Here is a 16,421-nt window from a genome sequence, read left to right on the forward strand (position 1 = left end):
CTCTCTCTCTCTCTCTCTCTCTCTCTCTCTCTCTCTCTCTCTGTCTCTCTCTCCTTCTCTCTCCTTTCTTTCTTTCTTTTTTTGAGACAGGTCTTGCTAAGTTGCCCAGGCTGTGGTGGAATCTTGATCCTCCCAATTCAGCTATTCAGGGTGCTGGAATTACAGGTGTGTGCCAGCACACCTCACTGAAACCCCAGACCCTTGAAAGGTCAATGTCTCACTGCTTTGTGCTAACAGAATATAAACTCCCTATGACATAGTAAAGTTCTCCTGAATGGTAACCCACAAAAGTAATCAACTACTGCTGTGGAGTTTTCATTAATGTGGCATACATGCACTCTTCGTGGCAGAAGCATTTCTAGAATAGCCTCCTCATTTTGTTTCGCCTTCTCAAAGGTGGGACACTGCCCTTGGTAACATCTCCTGGTAGACCACGCCAAGGACTTGCTAGAATGCTCTGGTGAAGGACAGTCTGTATCAAACAGTGGTCATTGCCACACATCCTGTGCTTGCTTCCTGTGTCTATTTCTGCATCTCCTGATGCTGAGGAGACAGGAGATTGGGGTAAAGCCAACTGGCTGAGTAAGTGTGCACGACCTATCACCATAGAGACTCGGGACCCAGTTCCCCAGCCCTGCACCTGGGACCAATCAGAAAGTGCTTTTCACAAATCTTCCATGTTCAGATCAAGCAGGGTTTGGTAGCAGAGCCTGGATCTGATGTTGGCCTGCAGAATGAGGGACACCAAAGATGGCCACCGTTAGCCCTGTGGCCGCCGTGAGCTCTCTCTGGCCCGCTCTCACTCTTCGTTCCTTTCTGACCTTTAATAAATGGAAAGCCTCAGTGCCTCTCATGCATCTCGCCCAAGTCTTCATTCAGGACACCAAGAACCTGGAAACAGGCTGCAGAACCCTGGAGCCCCGTGACACTAAGTCCACTTCTAAGAGGAAAGACGGGTGTGTGCTAAGCCACGAGTTCTAACACTGAGCTACACCCCTGCCAGCACTGATTTTTTTAAAAAACATGCCCCAATAGTCTCACCACACCTAAGAATTCACACGTAATGTTAGGAGCAGCTTTCAAAGCCACTCCTACACTGGGTTAGAGCGGATCGGGAGACACGGCTCACCACTCTCATCACGAACTCGTCGTGGATGGACTCCTCCACAAACAGCCGGCCGGCCGCGATGCAGTTCTCGCCTTTGTTGAAAAAGACCGCGCCCATGCCCTGGCAGCGGGAGAGAAGACGGTGTCACTCGGGTTCAGAAGCTCTTATTAAAAAGAAAATGATTCCTAGCTATGGCTACACAAAACCAAGCCTCATTTTAAGACCTCCAATAAAGGAGGTGACACGGGTTTTCAAGCAGACACTGGGGCGTGGGGCGCCCTCCTCTCACCAAGCGCACGGCCTTGTCGAGCTCGCAGTCGTGGAATATTATCAGCGGGGACTTGCCGCCTAGCTCCAGGGAGACCTTCTTCAGGTTGCTGGCAGCGCAGCTGGAGGGAAACACACGGGAAAGCAGCCTTTACCCCTCCCGACCAGCCGCCGCTCAGCACAGTAAACGCATCCGAGCCTCGGAAGCATCAAGAAATGCACCCAAGGATGAGACCTGGGCAGGAGCACCGCGATTTCTGTTGAAGGCGGACGAGGAGTGCACGCAATTCACCGTGCTTTTCCGTGTGCTTTGTAGACAGTACGCACTCTCCATAACAGAAAGGGTTCTGAAAATTCTGTGGTGAACGGTTAGAGATGCGTCTGGATGCAATGATGTTCTTTAGGAATTTGAGCTCCATCGCGGTCCTGCCAAGGAAATCTGGTCTCTAACCAGACGCTAGAACCAGAGGCAGGGATGGCAAGCTATAGATATGTGTTGTTTACATGCTCAGAAATGTAGATACAAGGAAAAAAACATCACAAAATTCCATCCCATGGCTCCCTGACCAACGCTTTCACCACTTTGATACACCTGTTTCTGGTCTGTGACCCACCATGGCTTTCACCTTGTTTAGCGTAGTTGGGATCACCCAGCACAGACAATTTTAGACCTTATTTTTCTCTCAATTTATCACTTGAACAATTTTCGATGTCTAGAATTTTTCATGACTGTGACTACAGTGTTCTACTACCCTGACATATTTTAATATCCTATTTTGGAAACTTAAATATTAGCAACTTTTTAAAACACTTAAACATTAGCAACTTAAAAAAAAACAAGATACATAATATTACATATCTTGAGGATTCTTTTGTTTTGCTTTGCTTTCGTTTTTTGAGACAAGGTCTTTCTATGTAGTCCAAACTGACCTTGAACATGTGGCAATCCTCCTGCCTCAGCCTTCCAAGTGCCGGGATTACAGGCATGTGCCACTGTCCCCAGGTTCAGAATTCATTTTATAAATAACCCAGATCTGTCATATACAGGATAGAAATCATTTCAGTTTCTTACTTATGCTCCAAAAATAATTTGGGCTGCATCTTCAGCACAAAACAAATTTTGTGTTGGATAGCGCAAAAGCTACCCATAGGAGGTAGGATTTCAATATAGCTCTGGTTTTATTAAGAGTGCTCCTTAAAGCTTTGCAGAGTCTTTTATTACATTCATATACTTTAATATCCAGCATGAAGAAGTAGATTTCTCATCTATAGCTGATGCAGTTTTTCTCACTCCAAAAGCTCTGTTTAAACAAAAGTAGAGATGTGGTCAGCAGATCTTCAGCAAACTCACACAGTGAAGCCAGTACCTTTTCATGATCTGTTTCCCAATCCAAGTGGAGCCGGTGAACCCCAGTTTGCGGATGTCAGGATGCTCAGAGAGGCGCTGTCCTGCCACACCCCCTGGAAGGTCAGAGGTCAAATAGGAAGGACTCAGGTCTAATGGTGAGGGCGGTTTGAATCTAAGAAGTAGGTAAGCTTTCATTTCAGTCCCAGTTTTGCATTGTCAGTGTTCATTACAAGCTGATGAAAATCTGAAATAACATCCGCCGTGCAGTTCCCAGCCCAGCCCCAGACCGGCCCCAATACTTGCAAACCATCCCGGGCAGCTGGCAGGGAGCCTGGCTTCCCAGCAGCACCTCGGCAGTGCCCACCCTGTGCTCGCGATTCTGAGCCCGGGAGCCACAGTGCCTCTTGCTCGGTAGGCGGGATTTAGCTTTCCTGTAGCTGTAATCTAGGCTGGGACTCTAGCGGGGAGACAGCCGCTCACACCTGCAGCATCCCTGGCCGCTTGCGGGCTCACCTGAGCCGGGCAGGATGTTGATGACGCCCTTTGGGAAGCCGGCCTTGGCGGACAGCTCGGCAAACTTCAGAGCAGTCAAGGGTGTGACCTGCAGGGCAGACAGGCTTACCTTCCTCGCCCCGCCCTCCCTCACACCAGCAGCCAGTTTCCCAGGGGCCTGAAGGAGAGCTCCTTCCACTGTTTCATACTGTGTCTTTTTTCTTGTGGCATAATTTCAGACATGCAGCAAGGTTACCAAAATTCCTTTTATATCCCTCACCCTGACCTGCCAGGTGTCAACGCCGTACTACGTTTTCTTCCTTGTCTATGTACCTGTGTATATATGTATCATCTACCACCTACCCATCATCTATTTGTCATCTCCTACCTATCAGCTTCTATTTACCCATCCTCTATTTTCATCTATTATCTGTTGCTATGGTTTGTGTCTAGATGTCCTCCCAAAGCCTCATGCAGTCATGGGGCGGGCTTCTAGAGTTTGTGATTGATCCATGATCCAGTGCTGGGATTCTGAGTGTGAGTGCTACACTTGCCCTGGGGCGGACAGTTTGCATACAATGTAAGGGAGGGAAAGAGGCTGTTTGCAGCCGCTCCTCCACTCTGCTCTTGTTGCTTTTGCTGTGATCTGCTGCCATGAACTGTTGCCCTCTGCCATGTGCCACTCTGCCTTGGAGCCAGCTGAGTATGGACTGAAACCTACACAAGCTGTGAGGTAAATAAACCCTTCCTTCCTTAACTTTGGACATCAGGTATTTTGTCCCAGCAAGGAGAGTAAAGTAATCAAGACACCTATCTACCACCTATCCTTTATCATTTATGTATCCCCTACTCCTATGCCCTGCACTGTTTAAGAGTAAGATATGTAGCATGCATTATTTGCCTCTAAATGCTTCTATATGCCTCTCCTAAAACGAAGAAATTCTTTTACGTAACCACAGTATGGTTTTCAGAACCAGGAAAGTAACAACTGATAGAATCTCTAATTTCAGACTTTAGTTCAGCTTCACCAGTTGTTCTAACAGCGTCTTTTACTGCAAAAGCAAAACCGCACGCAATGTGTGCAATGTGTTCGGTGAGGCCCTCGGTCCCGGCCCGTGGAGTGTTTCCGAGTTTTCTTTTAGATCCCATTGCGCTGACCCTTTGGAAGCACACAGGCCACTTAGTCCACACAGTGTATCTGCCCAGACTTCCTCGGACAGGTCCTCCTGACGAGAGTCAGGTGAGGCACTTTTGGCAACAGTTACCTGAGGCCGCTACCTCTGGTCATTTGGCGAAGACCCCTGCCAGTCTTCCACTGCAGGAAACCCCTTATTTTAGTGACCACTGTTGGCTCCTGCCTGAATCATATGACAGCGACAGTTGCCAAATGGTGATTTCTAAGTCCATCATTCCTTCTGCTCAGACTATTTGCCCTCCCACAATAGGAGCTTTTTCTTCTCAATCTCTCTCTCTCCCTCTCTCTCTCTCTCTCTCTCTCTCTCTCTCTCTCTCTCAATGGGCACTGACCTCATGCTGATCCTCCTGCCTCAGCCTCTGAGTGCTGGGATTACAGATGTGCACAACCACACCCAGCACACAATCTGGTTTTTGTTTAAAGAAGCACTGTTCACAAATGTGTCTGCTCCTAAACGCGTGAAGGTTTGCACCTGCCCCGAGGCTTACCTGCGCCGGCTTGAGCACTAAGGTGTTGCCGGCCGCCAGGCAAGCGGCACTCTTCCAGGCCAGCATCATAAGTGGGTAGTTCCAGGGGATGATGATGGCACAGACACTGTGGGAAAATGCACATCCTTAGCGGGCTCACAGGAACACACCCCACAGGCCTCACCCACTCAGGCTCGGCCTGCCTTACCCAATGGGCTCCTTCCTTGTGAAGGTCAGATTGCGATTTGGACGGGCCTGGTTGATGGGAATCGTAGACCCCTAGAGAATAAAACATTTGAATATACTGGCTAACAAAGCATGCTGAAGTAAACGCAAAAGAATCAAAATTTTACCATGCGTATCATGAGATCAAAGTGCAATGAAACTAGAAATCAGTGGCAAAGGAAACCACAGAAATTATGTAAGTGCATGGCAATTAAACAACACACTCTTGAATAACCAACAGGTCACAGAAGAAATTAGAGAAGATATAAGAGTTCCTAGAATGGGATGATAATGACAGTACACACAGCAGATCTTATGGGACACAATGAATGCATTCCTACAAGGGAAGTTTATAGCTGTGAACACCTACATGAGAAAAACAAAGCAAGCCCAAAGAAAAACAAGAACAATGCAAATCCGGATCTTGTACAGAAAGGAAATTATAAAGATCAGAGCAGAAATCAATGAAATGTTTTTTTAAAGAATATAGAGAATTGATGAATTGAAGAGCTGGTTCTTTGAAAGAATAAACAAAGTAGAAAAACCCTTAGTCAATCCTACCAATAAAAGGAAAGAAAAGACACAAATCCATGCAATTAGAGATGAAAAAGGAGAAGTCACAACAGATACCCCTGAGCTCCTGAAGATTATTAGCAGCTACTTCCCAAACCTGTAGGTTAAAATACTGGAGAACTCAGGAGAAATGGAGATTCCAAGATATATATAATTTATATACATATTACTAAAACTGAACCAAGAAGACTTAAAAATCTTGAAAAATCCAATAACAGATAATAAAACTGAAACAGTAAAAAAAAAAAAAAAAAAAAAAAATACCAAGTATGAAAACCCTAGGACCTGGTGGTTTCACTGGAAAATTCTGCAAGAACTTCAGGGAAGACCTAACACCAATTCTCTTCAAACTCTTCAATGAAATCAGGAGGGAAGAAGTACTCCTAAAGTCATTTTTGGAAGCCAGCAATATCATGATGCTAAAATTTGACAAGAATCCAGCCAAAAAGGAGAACTTTAATGAACACAGATGGAAAAATCTTCACTAAGATACTGGCAAACAGAATGTAGTAAATCATTAAAAAGATTATACACCTGATCAAGTAGGCTTCATCCCAGGGATGCAAGGATGGTTCAAAAGATCCACATTAATAAATATAATACATCACATAAACAGAAGCAAGGACAAAAATCACATGACCATCTCAATAGATGCAGAAAAGCCCTGGACAAAATCCAACATCCTTTCATGATAAAAGCCCTGAAGAAAATAGGTATAGAAGGACATTATGTCAATTTGATAAAAGTCAATTATGACCAACCTACTGCCAGGCATGGTGGTGCATGCCTATAATCTCAGCACTTGGGAGGCTGAGGCAGGAGAATCATTGCAAGACCAACCTACTGCCAATATGACATTAAATTAAAGAGAAAGACTGAAAGTTTCCCCTCTAAAGTCAGAAATAAGACAAGGGTGTCCACTGTCACCTCTCCTATTCAATACAGTCCTTAAAACATTAGCCAGAGAAATCAGGCAAAAGAAAGAAATAAAAGGAATGCATATAGGAAAGGAAGAAATCAGAATATCATTATTTGCAGATGGCATAACCCTTTATGTACAAGACCCAAAAAACTCCACCAAAAGACTCCTAGAATTAATAACCAAATTCAGCAATGTAGCAGCATAAAAAATAAACCCCAAAATCAATAGCATTCCTATATGTTAAAAATGAACTCATTGAGAAAGAAATTAGGAAAACAATTACCATTCAACAGAGCATCAAGAAAAATGAAGTACTTAGGAATGAACCTAACCAAGGCAGTAAAAGACCTCTACAACAAAAATATATCACTCTGAAAGAGAAAATTGAAGAGGGCATCAGGAAATGGAAAGATATCCTCTACTCCTGGACAGGCAGAATCAATACAATAAAAATGCCCTACTTCCAAAACTGATGCACAGATTTAACACAATTCCAATCAAAATGCCAACAGCATTTCTCACAGATCTATAGAAACAATCATAAAATTCACATGAAATCAGAAGAGACCCAAAATAGCAAAAGCTACCTTGGGCAACAAGAGTAAAGGAGGAGGCATCACAATCCCAGCTTTAAAACTACATTATAAAGCCACTGTGATTAAAACAGCACAGTATTGGCCCAAATGGGCCTCCATGAGGATCAATGGAACAGAATAGAAGCAGCAGCAACAACCCCAGGCACATACAGCTATTTAATCTTTGACAAAGGGGGCCAAAAACATGCACTGGAGGAAAGACAGGCTCATTAATAAATGGTGCTAGGAAAACTGAATATTCACATGCAGAAGACTGAGTCTAGACTTGCATCTCTCACCATGCACTAAACTAAAATCAAAATGGATTGAAGATCTAAACGTTAAAATAGGAACACGTAATCTGCTGGAAGGTATAATAGGTAAAACCCTTAACAACATAGGTGTAGGCAAGGGTTTTCTGAACAGATCCCCAATGGCATAAGAAGTAATACCAAGAATCAACAAATGAAATCACATCACATTAAAAAGCTTCTGCACAGCAAAGCAAACAACCAACAGAGTGAACAGGCAACCTACAGAATGGGGGAAAAATGGTTGCAACCTATTCTTCAGAGAGGGGATTAACATTTAGAATATATAAAGAACTCAAAAAAGATTAGATTCCTCAAAATAAAAAACCCAATAAAAAATGGCCCAGTGAAGTGAATAGACATTCTCAGAAGAAATACAAATGACCAATAAATACATGAAGAAATAAATACATCGCTGGTCACTAGACAAAGGCAAACTAAAACAACACTGAGATTCCATCTCACCCCGGAAAGAATGGCCATCATCAAGAAATCCAATAATAACAAATGTCAGTGAGGAAAAAGGGACCTTTCTGCATTGTTGGTTGGAATGTAAACTAGTACAACCACTTTGGAAATCAGTGTGGGGATGCCTCAAGAAAAAAAAAGTAGAAATTCCATTTGACCCAGTTATTTCCCTTCTAGGAAAGTTTTTCCCCTTCTGGAAAGAGTTAAAGACATCCGATTACAGTGATCCATGCACACGGAGGTTTATAGCAGCACAGTTCATAAGAGCTAAATCCTGGAGACGGGCTGGCACAGTCTACAGAACTGTGAGACAATGCATTCTGTTCTTCGTAAATCACCCAGTCCCAGGTTTTCTGGTTTGCAGTAGGAACAGACTCAGACCACCATATCCTGCAGGTGAGAAACCCTCACAGACAGCTATCTGGTGCGGTTCCTGCTCCACGCTACCCTTTGCCCCAGATGCTGCGCTCACCTGGATTTTGTCACACCAGCCGGCAAAGTATCGGAAAGTCTGCACCGACATCCCAACGTGGGTCTTCAGCGCCAGGGTGTAGACGGCCCCCGAGTCCAGGGCTTCGATGGTGGCCAGCTCCTCTTGGTTCTCCTCCAGGAGGTCTGCAAGTCTGCATGGCCAAGAAGAAATTCATCCAGGAAATGCTGACAGAGCCCTGTTACGTGCACACAGGCACCGTCCTACAACTGAGAATGCAGAGCAGAGCACAGTCGGGCCAGGTCTCCACCGTGGCGCTGGCCTGGTGGGGAAGACAGAGGTTCAGCAAGGGCTTCCTAAAGGACCCCCTCAGGGCCTCTGATGGAGAGGCACAGGGCGCTGACACAGGCAGAACTCATCTTGTGCATGTGTTAGACATAGCCTGGGACTGAGCCACAGGGATCAACAGTGGGGGGCAGTGGGAGTACGGGTAGTTCATAAATACACAGACCCATGCAGAGTGCAACCCCTGCCCTCGAGGCCCAAGAACACTTGTGGGTTTCTGGCTGGTATAGGAACATGCTTTTGTTTTTATGAGACAGGGGCTCGCTATGTAGACCAGGCTGGCCTCAGACTCACAGCGATCCTCCTGTCTCAGCCTCCCAAGTGCTGACATTACACACATGTGCCACCATACCTAGCTGGGATAGAAGTATTTGCAAAACTAACTGACGAAGACAAGCTAGAAATATAGGGCAGGCATTACAAACACACAGCGGAGTCCTGTCCGGTGCCCGTTTCCTAGGGCAGGTGAGTGCAGGTGTGTGGAATGACTGTGAAGCAGCCCAAGTCTGCCTTGCAAGCCCTCCGGTCAGTGTCCTTCCCCCAGTGACTGGCTCTTCGGCTGCGCCGGACTCTTTACAGCCAGGCTCGAGCCCCTAGTCGCCACGTTCCTGGCCGAGCCTGCTGTAAGAGACTTTTGACTCAGATTAGATACTCGGCTGCCGCTTAGCGGCCCGGCCCTGTGCTTTAGGAGACATCCTTGTCTGGGCTGCTCTGTGCGGTCCCCGGGGCCCCGCCCACATCCTTGTAAAGATCGACACAAGCAACAGTATAAACACCGGGACCTCGCTGCGCGCCATTTCTCAGGGCGCAGGTAACACAGCCGCACCGCCGCACAGCACGCCCTAGCGGGATGTGCGAGGATCTCTCAAATCCTGCCGACGTCAGCCGGCATCCAAAGGTAACAGATTTGATTTTCTGAAAAACACACCTGTACATCAATCTTCCTCTTTCTCTGGGGTTCATTCTTCCCCATTCGCCGTGCTCAAAGGCATCCTTTGCGGCTGCTACTGCTTTATCCACGTCCGCCAAAGAAGCGTAGGCTACTCTGCAGATTGTCTATTTCAGGGTAAGTAAAAATAGGTCATGGAAGAGGCATATTCTTGTGAGTCTTAAGGTTAATATACTAATAGGAAAAGATTTGGGTGTTTTTTGTTTGTTTTTTTAAGATAGGGTCTCACTATGTAACCCTGGCTGGCCTCAAACTCACAACAATCTTCCTGTCTCAGCCTCCTGACTGCTGGAATTATGGGTATGCACTACCACACCTAGCTAGGAAAAAGTATTATAAAATCCCAAGAATTTTAGTAGTGCCGTCAAGAAGAAGAAGCAACTTCAAGGTGAAAACCATTGACCTGAAACTGGGCACTAGCTTTGCCGCGTGTGCTGTGGAGAAACGCAGCTGGGCGGCCTGGATTTCCCCTGGGGCCTGGGGAGGCCGAGCTCGGAGCCAGCGTTTCGCAGTCTGCAGACTTGCTGTCACGCAGAGCTCTGTGAGGGGCGCCCTGCCGCGCGCGGAGGCTGTGGTCCGATCACCGCAGCACCCTGCTAGGAGGACGGCTGCCGGGGCGGCAGCTGCAGAACCCTGCGCACGGACCGAGGCCCTGGCTACTCACAGAGCCGTCCGCGGGGTTCACCGTGCCGTAGGTCCTCCCGTCGTCCGCGTCCACGAACGCCCCGTTTATGAAGCACTGATGCGGCATCTGCACCGTCATGCCGTTGGCTTCCTTGGACACCTAGGGGTGGGAAGACAAGGACCGAGTCCACCGGGTCCCGCGCCCATCAGCCCGGCCCCCGGGCAGCAACACTGACACTGGTTCGCCCAGGCAGAGGAGCGGGGGGTCCGTGCCTCCGAGCTCCCTCCGCTCGGAAGAGACAAGCGCAGGTGAGGCTGGGGCCTCGAGATGCCCGCGGGCCGCTGAGGCAGGAGGCCCTCCCTGGTCCTCAGCACCGCCGGGCTTCCAGACGCGGAGACCCCGCCAACCGGTGGCCGCGCCCTGGAGCGCAGCCGTGCTTCCCTAAATCTGGGCAGCCGGATCCTCCTGCAGCTCCTCTGCAGGGAGCTCTCTCCCTGCCAGCGTCGCCTGGCCTGCATGCTACCCCTGGCTTGCAGTGGATTGAAGGTCCTCAGTTGCTTTCTATGAAGCTTGTGTTTTTCAACAATAAAATGGGAATAATAATACCTGCTTCCTACAGCAGACATAGCCTTCAAAAATAAAGGAGAAATTAAATCGTTCTCCAAGTGAACAAAACCGAGAAATGCACTGCTGTTCCAAGGACCCCTGACGGAGACTGTAATGGTGGGTGAAGCCACCAGGCCTCAAAGGACAAGACAAGGTCGCAGCGGAGGACCCTTGGCTCCAACCCCCATTGACTAGAGGAGACGGCAGCTGCAGGCATCTCACTCGGCAGTGAAGGCCTTTCTGGAGATAGCATAGTTCTCCTAAATTCACATAAGTATTACTTGGAGAATTCGTAATGGGTTTCCCAAGTCCTGCCTGGATTCCTGCATTTTCTTCAGTATCCCCCTCCGTTATTTGAAAACCTAATAAATACAGCTGCCCAGGGAATTCTTGGTCAACCCAGAGAACCTTGAAGTCTGTAGTAGGATTGAACCCTCCTGGAGCCCTGAAGTCATTTCAACTGCCTCATTTATTTAAGCCTTCGCTGTCCACTCACTTGGGAGATTGTGGGCCTGATCAGCCCGCAGTAACTAAGGGGTTATTAACATAATAGACCCCTTCAGGGTGAAATGAAAGGACAGGAGCTAGGAGCTTGAACCCACACAAAAAGATTCAGAGCACTGGTAAAAGTGACCACAGGCAAATTTAGCTGTTGGCATAAAAACATTTTTGTTTTTAACTCTTTCCTTCTCTCCGATATAAAAGACCAGGGTATAAAGCAGTAATTACGGCTGTGCTGGGGGACAGAGTGTCCGCAGATGGGGTGTGGATGACAGGAACTGCCCCTCGGAGGGGTGTGGGACAGGGGACCTCAGCAGGACCTCTCTGTCCTGCTGATATTAATCTGAAAACCTTGTTTTTGGTGAAAATGTTCATTGTAACCCTCAGGGCCACCACTTAAAAGAAATAGTAAAAGAAGCAAGAAGGGATTAAAAGGCCACGCTAGGCAGTGTCTGCCTAACACAGAATAGCACGTAAAGAAGGGAGAGGAAACGGAAGAGGCCTCCGAGAAGGCGGGTAGAAAGCGCGGTAGCAAAAGGACACCAGTGGAAACCGGCCGCCAGAGAGGGACACTCCCGAGAAAGCGGAGAGGAATCCACAGAGCGGCAAAAAACATACTCAGCTCTGTATCGCTGAGGATCCAGGACCCAAAATGTACCATGGACTCTTACAATGCAACAGCAAAGAGACAGCCCCGATTTAAAATCAGACAAAGGGCGGGGATATGACTCAGGAGCACAGTGCCTGCCTGGCAAGTGTGAGGTCGTGAGTTCGATTCCCGGTACCAAAAAATTAAAATTGGACAAAGGCCTGGAAGAGACCTTTCCCTGCGGATAATGAGCAAATTCGGGGAAGCACACGGGAAGAAGCCTGTGACAGGGAGCCTGAGTAAAACCACAGTGAGACACAACTTCCCAGCCTGGACAGCTGAGGAGAAAAGACAGACAGCAGCCAGCGCTGGCAGGTCCTGGGAGCGGGACTCTCACCCACCGCTGGGGGGACAGAAGGTGTACAGTGGCTTGGGCAAACTGTTCGGCAACTCCTCTGGAAGTCAAACAGTTACCATACAACTCATTGGTTCCACCCTTAGGCATCTGCCCAAGGTAACGGACCACACATGTGTAAGCACACACTTGTACATGAATTTCATGGCAGCATTTTTCATAACAGCCTAAAGGAAGAAATGACCCAAATGCCCATTAACTGGTAAATAGACAAACAAACTAGCATACCATGTGATGGAGTATTACTTGGTCAGTGAAAAGGATAAAGTAATGATACATGCTGCAGTGTATTTTGTTTTGTTTTGTTTGGTACCAGGAATCGAACTCAGGACCTTAAGCTTGCCAGCCAGGCGCTGTGCGGCTGAGCTATCTCCCCGGCCCCAATGCTGCAATGTAGATAAACCTTGAACACATTGTGCTAAATGGAAAAGTCCTTAGAGGCAGAAAGGAAATGAGAGGTTTCTATAGAATGGGGGGGGGAGGGGAACGATTGCCAGTGTGTGCAGTCTTTCTTTTGGGGCCCATGTGACAGCTCCAAAATTAGTGGTGATGGTGGCACAATTCCTAGTGCCCTAAAACCACTGGGATGTACATTTTAAGTGGGTGGATCTTACGGTGTCCATATTACATATATATACAGAGAGCAATGAGCTCACTATGTAGCTCAAGCTGGCCTTGAATCCACTATTGAGCTTACACCGGCCTCAAACTCCCAGTGATCCTCCCACCTCGGCCTCCTGAATGCTGGGATTACAGGTGTGTGCCACCATGCCTGGCTAACAGAGCTATTTTTAAAAGGTGACTGATGTAAAGCAAAGGGATAAAAGACACACAGCGCCTCACGGTACACAATCTGCTGCGGTAGAGCTGAACACTCAAGCAGAGGCTTACGTAATCCACGACCAGCTCCGCCTCCTGGTCCTCTCCTCGCAGCTTTCTCACCACCTTCTGGATGAAGTCTTCAAGCTTGGGGGCCATGTAGACGTCTTCGTTCTGCAGCTGGAGGCCGCCGCACTTCTGTCTGACCTCTTCCACCAGCCTTCAAGTGGAACCAGTTTGTGTTACTGTCATTTCTCACAGGGTTTCGGGGACCCTGCTGCCAGCATCTATGGGGTTCACATGCCAGGCTGCAGCCTGGGACATTGTCCAGGACAACAGCAGTCACAAGTTTGATGAGACTGGGGGTTAGGAAACTCAAACCTGTCTTGAAGGACAAAGATTTCCTTTTTAAAAAGTTAGGCCTGGCTAAAACTAAAAGAAAAGGTTGTCGTGGTGGTGCACGCCTGTAATCCCAGCACTCGGGAGGCTGAGGCAGGAGGACCACCAAGAGTTTGAGGCCAGCCTGGGCTACACAGTGAGTCGAAGGCCAGCCTGAACTGCACAGTGAGACCCTGTCTCAAAAAAACAAAACAAACAAACTAAACTAAACTAAAAGAAAGGCAAAAAGAATTACAAGCAAGATAGCAAAGGGCACATAAAGTCAATTCCTTTCTTTTCAAATGAATTCAAGGAAAGAGAAGGGAAGCAACTCACTGCAACTATGGTGAGGAATGGGTATCAGAGACTATTTTCCCTTCCTGTGCACAAGAATAAGACATGCTGTGTGAGCCACGCGTACCAGGTAGGTGCTCGCTAGAGCCACACTGCAGGTTGGGGTAAGTTTTGAAGTCTTTCCCAAGCCTTGGATTTCCACAGCTATTGTGTCAAGGACAGCTGTCACCTGGCATTTCTTGAAGGGTGATGCTGTACTGGCGACAGTGCTGGTCCCCTTATTCTTTACAAGAGCTGAGGTGGTTCAGTTATCAAAAAAAATGACACTCAATGGTGTTATCAATACAACAGTATCAGATTATGCTGGCAAATCGCTCAACAGGAAGTGAGTAATTTCTGCGGGTATCTTTTGTTTTGCTTTCTGGTTTTTTGAGGCAGGGTCTTGCTACTTAGCACAGCCTGGCCTTGAACTCACAAGGATTCTCCCGCCTCAGCATCATAAATGCTGGGATTACAAGCTTGCACCACCACGCCTGGCTCCTCTAAGTATCTTCATCACAGAAAAGTGTTAATAATAGCTTTAATAACTAGGTAACTAGAAGTTTATGAGAACTTGTGAATCATTGTTAAGAAATCCATGATTTTTCGTTGATGTTTTTGAGACAGGAGTGGTTCGGGTTGGCCTTGAACTCACTGTGAGCCCAGGATAGCCTCAAACTCTCAGCGATCCTTCTGCCTCAGCCTCCTGAGTGCTGGGTATACAGGCATTTGCTACCATGCCTGGCTAAGAATGTATAATTTGAGGAGCCAGAAAACTTGCTTCTTGATAATACTATGTTATTGAAATGATTATTTTTGCTTCCTAGAGTAAAATTTCCCTGAGCAAAGGGTCTTTGTCTAGTTCATAACTGTGTCTCCACTCCCAAAACTGTCTTGATATGTAGGAGACGTTTAATAAATGTTATTAACTACGCCAGTGAAGAGATGAATAAATAAGAGGAGCTGGGGCTGTGTCAAGGGAAGGCTCATCTTTCCTCATTTCATTGTGAACGGCTGCTCTGTGGCCAGGGATCCTGAGCCCCTGAGCTACCACCCACCCTCACGGATTTCACAGCCCCTGGTTCACCCCCAGGGGTCTCCTTATGCCGGAAAAATTATCCAAAGAAAAAACACTTCTTCAAGACCCTGGGTAGTAGGACCCTGGAGCATTCCTTGCCTGAGCGGACAGGGATATTCTCAGGGCCACTCATCCTGGAGCCCTGGCCTGCGGGAAATTCTCACAACAGGGCGATCGCTCCTACTTGTGCAAGTAGCCTGATGACTCTCATTCTAGACCTATCTACCGGGTCCTTGGAAGGACAGGGGAAAGCAGCCTGGGGGGAAGCGTAATCCACAACAGGCCCCCCGTGGATCAGACCCGGACAGTTCCTCTCCAGCTTCTCAGTCCCAGCTCCATACTGGGGGAAAATCATCTACTATATGGAAGGACAAATGTTTACAAGCGGCCAGCGGTGAGAGGAAGGTTGGTTGTCCAGGTCCACAGGAGATTCGACAGCCACTCTGGTGAGCAACGTGAGAGGAGGAGGCAGGTGCTGTAAACGCGCGGGGCCGTGGGCCCGCTCAAAGGTGAAAAGAGGTGAGCGGAGGACAGGTGGGGTAGGGATGGCCTCCAGCACTGGGGCTGCCAGCGAGTCAGAGTCCGCGAGGAAGGGCTCGGGCCGAGTAGGTGGCGGGTTTACCTCACCACGTCCATTGAGCTTGCTCCGGATTTAAAGAAGTCTGTGGAGGCTTCGATGACGCGGACGTTACGTAAAATTCCAGCCCAGATGACCTGTGTGGAGGAGAGGCCCGTGTGAGGGAGGCGCCCTCGGAAGGGTGGCTGGAGCTCCCACACCCAGGCCTGGCTCTCTTGGGCATGGCCTGGCCGCGTCCCAGCCGGTGGGTGTGAGTGGGGCGACGGGCCCTGCCCCGGCCCCGGAAACCTCGGCCCGTGACGCTGCGCTCCTGCCTGCTGGCTGCCTGAGTGCAAGGACCCTGAGCACAAGACAGCCAGCGCCCACCTCCGACCAGCGCCCCGGCCCCGGCCCAAGCCCAGCCGAGCAGCTCTGGGTTACGCAGGCACGTGGTGTGCACACACGGACGCTTCGGAGCTCGTTTCCCTCCGCAACTTACACAAAAATAGGAAACCGAGCTCCCTCCCCTCTACCCGAGGGCACCGATGCCATCACGAATGTGCTCGTCTCCCCAGGTGCGAGGGAGATGAAGGGCCCGCGGGTCACCTTGATGGTCTCCGCCACCTCCAGCTCCTCGGCTGTGAGTTCTACTGCTGACTCCTCGCCTGCCGAAAAGTACTGGGAGGCAGGAATCATTTTCCCGTCTTCAAACTGCAGATTTCTCACCATCAGCTGCAAGGCAGAGCAAAGCGGGCGTGAAAGCTGAGGGTTGGGGAGCCCGAGAGCGAGGCGGGGAGGAGGGGTCCTGTCCAGGGTGCAGAAAGGCCCCCGTGTTCAGAAATACAA

At 48.4% G+C, this 16,421-nt stretch overlaps 1 protein-coding gene across 1 annotated transcript in view; it reads right to left on the reverse strand.

Annotated features, from left to right (window-relative positions):
* Aldh1l2 (aldehyde dehydrogenase 1 family, member L2) overlaps positions 1 to 16,421 on the reverse strand; it is a 49,334-nt gene that overhangs the window by 9,642 nt on the left and 23,271 nt on the right. Inside the window, exons 8-19 of the mRNA XM_005374604.2 lie at positions 16,182 to 16,307; positions 15,642 to 15,733; positions 13,303 to 13,450; positions 10,340 to 10,459; positions 9,655 to 9,782; positions 8,424 to 8,574; positions 5,086 to 5,156; positions 4,899 to 5,004; positions 3,237 to 3,324; positions 2,743 to 2,836; positions 1,398 to 1,497; positions 1,130 to 1,228 (exon numbers count right to left, since the gene is read on the reverse strand). Coding sequence (XP_005374661.1) covers positions 1,130 to 1,228; positions 1,398 to 1,497; positions 2,743 to 2,836; positions 3,237 to 3,324; positions 4,899 to 5,004; positions 5,086 to 5,156; positions 8,424 to 8,574; positions 9,655 to 9,782; positions 10,340 to 10,459; positions 13,303 to 13,450; positions 15,642 to 15,733; positions 16,182 to 16,307 — 1,323 coding nt within the window. The remainder of the gene's footprint in view (positions 1 to 1,129; positions 1,229 to 1,397; positions 1,498 to 2,742; positions 2,837 to 3,236; positions 3,325 to 4,898; positions 5,005 to 5,085; positions 5,157 to 8,423; positions 8,575 to 9,654; positions 9,783 to 10,339; positions 10,460 to 13,302; positions 13,451 to 15,641; positions 15,734 to 16,181; positions 16,308 to 16,421) is intronic.

Source organism: Chinchilla lanigera, unplaced genomic scaffold, assembly GCF_000276665.1.
Source record: "Chinchilla lanigera isolate Chin_1 unplaced genomic scaffold, ChiLan1.0 scaffold00004, whole genome shotgun sequence".
Taxonomy (NCBI): domain Eukaryota; kingdom Metazoa; phylum Chordata; class Mammalia; order Rodentia; family Chinchillidae; genus Chinchilla; species Chinchilla lanigera.